The sequence below is a fragment of the Mycteria americana genome, chromosome 3 (genome assembly GCF_035582795.1).
Source record: "Mycteria americana isolate JAX WOST 10 ecotype Jacksonville Zoo and Gardens chromosome 3, USCA_MyAme_1.0, whole genome shotgun sequence".
In the NCBI taxonomy this organism is placed as follows: Eukaryota; Metazoa; Chordata; class Aves; order Ciconiiformes; family Ciconiidae; genus Mycteria; species Mycteria americana.
The window spans coordinates 20,523,195-20,530,808 of NC_134367.1; the positions used below are offsets into that span (position 1 = coordinate 20,523,195).

Sequence of the window (7,614 nt, forward strand, 5' to 3'; positions counted from 1 at the left end):
TATTTGTCCATATTGTGGGATTGCAGTGCAGGTCTTTGAGGCTGAGACTTACCGGTAAGTTCAGTCAGATCATTACTGCCAGGGCAGACTAGATGTAAACACAATTGCTGTTGAAGTTAGGCGCGATGTGTGCTGTAAGCAGTGCGTTACCCGAGGGGGCTTGTGGGTTGAGAAGCCCCTTGCCCTAGCAGATCTCTTGCAGGGAGAGTCTCATCAGCTGTGCCGTTGGGCCGAAAGCTGTACACTAAAGTAACAGCTGCGCCTGCTATGCAGTGCACCCCGTTCGGCATATTTTGAGTTGCAAATGGCGCCCGTGCAAGGCTCTCCCCATAGGCTGGCTGTGCGGGGCCGGTCCCGGCCCCGGCCCCGGCCCCTCCAGCCCCGCCGGGGCGGGCCGCTCCCGCCCGGCCCGGCCCAGCGGAGCGGGGCGCCCGGCGCGGGATGGTGGAGGCCTGGTACATGGACGAGTCCCAGGAGGACCAGCGGGCGCCCCACCGCCTGCGGCCCAACCGCGCCGTCAGCCTGGAGCAGCTGCGCCGCCTCGGCGTCGCCTACCGCAAGGTAAGCGCGGCGGGGCGGGGGGAGCCGCCGCGGGCGGCGCGGCGCTGCGGTAGGGCCCGGCGCTGACAGGGGCCGAGCGGGGGCCTGGAGGCGGCGGCGCCTCAGGCCTGCCCCGACACCCGCCGGGACGGGGAGAGCCCTGCGGGCGGGGAGCAGGCCCGGGGTGGTGCTCGGCCAAGGAGCTTGGCGGCAGGTGCCGCACGGCGCTGCCGAGCCCGGGAGAGGGGGAGGCCGCAGGAGGGGCCCCAGGCGGTGTCCCTGCGGGGGTGGGCCGGTGCAGGCAGGTGCGGCGAGGCCGGCACACCTTCTGTACCTATGGCAGCTAACAGCTACCCCGGGAGTGACCTGCCCCTCCGCCGACACTCCTGACAACTCGGGTTTTTCCATGTTAGTGTCCTCAATTGCATCTGAAGCAATTGTGTCTGAATACGTTTATTTTTTTTTTTCCTGACTAATTTTTAGTTGGATGCTGATAACTATGAGACTGATCCGTGTCTGAAGGAGATTCGGAGAGCAGAAAATTATTCTTGGATGGATATAGTAACCATACATAAAGACAAGCTTCCAAATTATGAGGAAAAGGTATGCAAGTCTTTGCTTTGAATGAGGGTCTGCAGGCTGAAGTCTACCGCTAGAGTGTGCAGCCAGCTTCTCAACACCTGCACGCCCTGAGCAGGGGCACAAAGATGAGGTTTCCACGTGTAAAATACATCCTGTACTGAAGTCCTTAACGTTAAAAAAGCAGTTTTTATATTATTTTAAAAATAGCAGAGGTCTTTTGCTTCTGTAGATTGCCTTCCAAGGTTTTAAGGATAGTTTCCATCACTGTGTCATTTCAAAACTAAGATTCCTACCAGCAGAGCCCTGCTGATGCTGACCTGTCCTCAGAGAGCCTTCCCGGGATGAAGGCAGGCAGTTGCCAGCTGGACATATGCTTCAAAAGCTGGAACATCCTAATGGCTGCTTGCAAAATATGTCTTTTCAAAGTGAATGTTAACCTTGTGGAATCGGAGGGACACATTCCCCATACAAACCATTTTTTTACTGTGGGAAGCTGGTACCTTGGCTGTTTCATAACGGCTGAATGCAAATGGTGCCAGGCTCTCAGGTGAGCCTCCTTAGAAGGAGCTTTCTCCTCCCGGTCTCTGGGTGCTGGTGTGCTGCTCTGACCTGAGGACAGCAACCCAGTGGCACTTCCATATTTTCATTAAATTTCCATTTACCAGTTTGTTTTAAGCCCATTGTGTTATACTGGTTTTTAAATTGATAAGAAGGTGAATTAGGTAGTAACTCAGGTTGCCTGGGTGGGCTCTACCTGACACACAGATGGGCTGTGATTGACAGGGCGTATGGACTTTTGCTCATCTTGCTGTGCTGGGTCAGTTCTGGCTAAAGGACACCTGCACTAGTGTGGCCCAACAGCATCCAGGCCTGAGCAGGTGATAGTACCTGGCATTGCAGTCAGCTGCTCAGGTCTAACCTGCTCAGGTCTCTGTTAATTGGACCTTTAAAGCATGTTTTGTTGCGTGCTGTGAAATGTACAAAGAATTCACCATTCTGGAAAAAATGAGAATGTTGCTGCTGCTGCCTGGGAGGAGAGAGCCTACAGCTGGGGCTCACTGTGTGGGGGCAGGCATGACATGCTGTTTGCGTCAGATTGCCATAGATGGGCCATGTTTGGCAATAACTGCATTTTCACATAGAGTTGTAGTAGCCTGTGGGGCTAATTCAACCCTACACCAGTGTAAAAGAGGGGGGGTAATCCGTAGCTCTGTTTTATTTTTGCATGTCAGGGAAAAAAAGGCAGAAAATGATCAAACTGAACAATTGCGAGGACCAAATCCTGTGGTGGGAAGCTTTACCCACCTGTCAAACGGGTGTAAGCATTACTGTTATTCAGAGACTGGTTATGTGCAGCTATAGCTGCTGTTTCTTGTCAGAGAAATTCCTCTCTTCCAAAGGAAATGTAGCAGCCTACTTAGAAGTGTCCTGAGACAGGGTCTGGCTGGCTGGATTGGCCATTTTAACCATGTTGGTCTCATCTGTTAGTTAAATCACTGCGCAGTTATCCTCTGAAAGCCTTTGTCTGCATTGCCACATGTTTCTACCAGATTTCTTTGCAGTTTTTCTGTATTCAGTAGTTTTAAGAGATACTTGCTATTCCTAGATAAAAACGTTTTATGAAGAACACTTACATCTAGACGATGAAATTCGCTACATCTTAGATGGATCTGGCTATTTTGATGTTCGAGACAAGGATGACAAATGGATCCGGATTTCCATGGAAAAAGGAGACATGATAACCCTCCCTGCCGGCATATATCACCGATTTACACTGGATGAGAATGTATGTTGTTATAGATTACTGTAAATTTTGATGACAAATCCATGTGAGTATATATCACATTAGTAACTACATGCCCTGAGACTTGCAGTTCATTAGCAAAACATATTAAATATGAAGTAGGAATTTGAAAAATACTAAATAATTCACAGCATCTGAACCTTTCATCTCTAGGTCACAAATCCAGCTTCCTCTCGTCAGCTGTAACTGCAAGTCATTGCCACGTGATATCCATAGCATATCTTCTGTGACAGCGGCGTGAGAGCCAGGCCCTGCGGCTGTCCCTCCCACAATTGCCCCTGCTGTCAGTTGAGGTGGAGATGGTGTAGATGGATCCTTCTGTGTTGCCTTGTTGTGTATCTTCGTGGGGATAGACAGAGCATACCTGTGTCCAGCAGTGATATTTTTCAAGAGTGCTGAATTCACCTTCAGGGAAGGAGGGATTTAAGGGTCCAGAGCCACTACTGGCAGCTAGCGTGTGCCAGACTGGATGCTGGCTTCACAGGAGCTGACCTGCTTTCAGAGTGTATTTTTGGCAATGGGATTGTGAGATTGGCACACGTAGTCCTATGTGTGTGCCTTTACTTGTGGGCTTTTATAAATATGTTTGTAATCTCAGCATTACCCCTGGAAAATGGGGAAATGTGTGCTGTCTCCTGTGTGGCAAAATCCCATCTCTGGCGTAGTTATGAGAATGGTATAATTTTGAATCAGCTGTCCAGATAACAGTTATCGTATGTGTAAAAAAGGGACATGCTCCTTTGGTGAAAAACCTGACTTTTCGTGTCTGCATCTTGAGATCCACAGTGAATCAGCTACAATTGCTAGTTTAAGGCTTTTTCTTTATATAGACAAAATGTCAGGGGTTATGGCTTGAATCTGCAAGAAGTCTTAAATGTTTGTCCCCTTCAGGAACTTTAGTCCAGAAGTGACATGTTCAAAGTAAATTCTTTAGGTGCTTCTACAACTTTGCATTTTGCAGCTAAGTTCTTTAGGTACCTAATTTTACTCTTGATGTTGCTGAGCTCCTGTGTGCAAGATAAGAACTTAACAGTGTTTACAGAATAGGTAGGATGTAAACCTGTAGCGTAGTGGACAGAAGAGGAGAGGAGAGTTCCCCATAATTCGGTGGCTGGAGCACTTCTGTGGGATGTAAAATGCCATTTTCTGCTGCCACAGCTGTACCTCGCACCTGGCATACTTTTGGTTAGCTGGTGGCTGGGGCTGTTCCTTTTCCTTTTGGAATCTGGAGACTTTTCACTTCCCATAGCATTATTTTTGGGCTAGTTTATGCACTCCCCATTCAGCTTTTATGGCTGTCACTTTGAAGCCTCTGGTATTCCTGTCATTGTGTAGCCATCTTGGGTATTTTGATTCCTGTTGTTTAACTAAGCAAATAGGATTTCGATGCTGCATTGCTCGGTATTGCGGATCCAGCGCAAAATGATTTGCATGAGACAGGATTTTTTTTTTGGTTTCTTTGAAACAGGGAGAAGCACCATCTCTGCCCCGAGCTGGAGGTGCTGGTTGTGACACAATATATCACTGCATAGGTGCAAAATCTCCCACTGCAGTAGCTGGGAGCAGGAACAGCAGCATAGTGGTACAATTTTCTGGAACACATGAAGCTTTCATTCCATCTTGAACTGGTTTCAAAAATTGCTGCAGAAGTGCAAATGAAACCATTAACTTCAGAATTAAGATCCCATGGAAAGGAGCTCTTAAATTACTTGTGACTTCTTGTTCTTTGACAGAATTATGTGAAGGCAATGAGGCTCTTCGTTGGAGAACCTGTCTGGACAGCATACAACAGGCCGGCTGATGATTTTCCTGCTCGGAAACAGTATATGAAGTTTTTGGCTGAAGAAGCACAGTAATGGTGTCTGAGACCTGACACATGGAACAGCCTGAAGCCCTGTCAGAATAAGTGTGATTGGTAGCTTTTCACTGATTAGACTTATTCTATTTACATGTACACTTAGAATCACAGAATCATGGAAAAATTTATGTTGAAAGGTCATTTGGAGGTCATCTAGTCCAACCCCCTGCGAAGTACCAGGCCAACTTTAACGCTAGACCAAGTTGCTCAAGACCTTGAGGTTTGGAAACCTCCAATGGTGGAGGTTCCACAGCCCGTCTGGGTGCCCATTCCAGCACTTAGCTGCTCTTGTGGGCAAGCATTTGTTCTTCATGGCCAGCTCCCCGGTCGCAGCTTGTGATTGTTGCCTCTTGCCCTTTCATTCAGTGCCTGAGAAGAGTCTGGCTCTGTCTTTCCCACTACAGGAGGGGACTGTGGAGAACTAGTTAGGTCTCCTCTCGGCCTTCTTCTCTCCAGGCTAGACAAAGCAGTGTCCTTAGCTGGGCTCTCTGCACCCCAAGTTGTTAAGGAAGATGTTCAACACATTTTGCCCTAGTTTTGACTACTGAGGAATGTCACGTGTAACCACCTGACACTTAGACTTGAATCACTGACTGTTTTGAGCCCCATGGTCCAGAAGTTTTTCACCCACCTTGTAGTTCATATCTTCAGTCTGGCTACAAGGCTACTGTGGGACACGCTGTTGAAAGCCTTGCTGTCATCAAGGTGAATGACATCCGCTGTTTCCCCTCCACCCCAGAGCCAGTCGTTGCCTCCTAGATGGCAGTCAGGATGGTCAGGCAGAATGTGCCCTTGGTAAATTGGCGTTGACTGGTTGTTCCTGTCACCTGGTATTTCACATGCCTGGAACGGCTTCCATAACGGCGTATTCTGTAATTTTCCTGGGGACTGAAGTGAGGCTGACCAGCCTGTAGTTCCCCAGATCCTCTTCCTCGCCTTTTTGAAGGTGGCTGTATCATTTACGTTTTTCTGGTCAAAAAGGTTTTCCTGATCTCTGTGACCTTTCAAAGATGCCAGCAGCCTTGCAGTGACATTAGCTAGTTGCATTTACAGGTGCTCAGGAATCCATTTTTTAACCTTTTTTTCCTTGATACTTCTGGCAGGTAGAATTGGGAGAGGTGGGCTACATTAATATTCATTCTGCTCTGAATACATGCTAATGAACTACATAGGATTCTATTTTTAATTAAAGAAAATAAACCCTGCTTCATTCTTGTCTAAAAATGTTCATAAGATAAATTTGCATAATCGGCATTTTGGTATGCAGCTTCCCAAGTCCTGCCCTGGTACATAAAGCTGTGGTTTTCTCTCAGAAAAATGTAGCAATTTGTTCTTGTGAGTTATTAATAAAATTACTTTGACTTGGGTACTGGTTTTTTTCTTTCCTTGTGCTGACATTAAGGACACATTGAACAACAGTGTTATTGTAATTGTTAATCAGCTTTTATTCCTTGTGCTGCTACTGACTTGTTTTGTAACACAGGACAAATCATTAACTGTGTGCCTCGGTTTCTTTAGCTGTGAGATGGAGAAGAGTAGACTTAGACACGCTGATCCAGTTTTCAGTAAATGCCTTGCGATCACACAGGACATGCAGCTCCTTGGCAATGGGCACCGAAGCATTTTTGGTATGAATTTGCTCTTTACAATGATGAATTATGTCAGCTGGGCAGATATACTGCTTGCTCCAACTCTTAATGGATGAGGAGGAGAGTATGGGCTCTGCATCAGTTGCAGCTTGTCTGCCAATTTCAGCCAGATACAATGCAAACTCCTGTCTTGCAGCTTCCTGAATAAACACAACTGTAGAAAGAAGACAAAACTTGGGCTTATGCATATTTTCCTAAGGTAGCAGATGGTAGGTAACTGACCTTTCCCACTGTTCTTCCTTATGGGTGTATGACACAGGCCTTCTTCAGCAGGCAACAATCTTTTCCTCGTTTTGTAGCAGCATTACTTTTAACCATTTCTAGGTGCTTTATTTCTTTAAAAGTGTTTCTGAAAACAAAGTTGCAATTTTGAAGTGAAACTGCACTAGCTTTTATCTTAAAAGTTGGAAAAGGTGAGTAAAAAAAGGCATGTATTTCCTGCCTTAGGGTCTTGGGTTGGAAGCTGGATGAGACGCCAGCAGAGGCTTACTTTGTGGGAGAGGGTGCAGGCACAACCCATGCTTGCAAAATGCAAGCCCACGCAGGACTCTATTTGGCCTGTACTGGCTTTTGTGCAGTAGTAGTTCATAAGCCTGGCTGAAAAATCGGTGCTACTAGCAAATGCAAAGTTTAACTATAGTCAGACGCACATCATAGGGTAGGCTTGCATGGATGCTGTGCTGTGTCATGTGCCTCACCATTTCAGGGATTTGTGTGCCACTTGCCCAGAAGCAGCACTCAAGTGTCCTCTTGTACGGCACACTGGGGAGTCCTGGCCTCAGTATAAACTTTGGGGATTTTTTTGAGTACAGCTGCAGGAATAAATGGCAGTTAGTCTCTGTGGCAAGTTTTATTTCTTTGACTTATATGTCACAGAAAATTGTGTTTCCAAATGTAAAGCAAACTGACTGCTTTTTCCTGGTGCTGGTATCCATCCCTGGTATCCAATCTAATTCATCCTCCTTCTGCTTTTGTTTTCTTTTTCTTTAACAGAAGTCAACATGAGACACTTCATTCCTCCTATGGGCCTCTCCATTTTGATCTCTGTCTCTGCAAAAGTAGCAGAGGAGGCAGCAGCATGGGCTTTCAGGAACCCCGTTTACTGCACAGCCATCCTGTAACAGACTGGGGGAGCTACTGGGAAGAGAGAGCAGGTAACACACTCTCCTCGGGAGAGATTT

General features: G+C 47.0%; 1 protein-coding gene across 4 annotated transcripts; it reads left to right on the top strand.

Annotated features, from left to right (window-relative positions):
• The first annotated feature begins 378 nt into the window (after positions 1-378).
• On the top strand, positions 379-6,150 carry ADI1 (acireductone dioxygenase 1). 4 transcript variants are annotated; one of them, XR_012775141.1, is made up of 5 exons: positions 381-561; positions 1,024-1,143; positions 2,729-2,908; positions 3,080-3,230; positions 4,660-6,150. XR_012775141.1 is itself a non-coding variant. In XM_075498011.1 (4 exons), exons 1-4 carry the CDS (start codon positions 442-444, stop codon positions 4,548-4,550), a joined length of 576 nt encoding a protein of 191 aa, XP_075354126.1. In that variant the 5' UTR covers positions 379-441; the 3' UTR covers positions 4,551-4,653. The 4 variants fall into 4 exon arrangements, 2 of the variants coding, with proteins under 2 accessions (XP_075354126.1, XP_075354127.1); XR_012775142.1 differs by lacking the exon at positions 4,660-6,150 and adding an exon at positions 4,395-4,530; XM_075498011.1 differs by lacking the exons at positions 3,080-3,230; positions 4,660-6,150 and adding an exon at positions 4,395-4,653 and having other exon boundaries at positions 379-561.
• Positions 6,151-7,614: the final 1,464 nt, after the last annotated feature.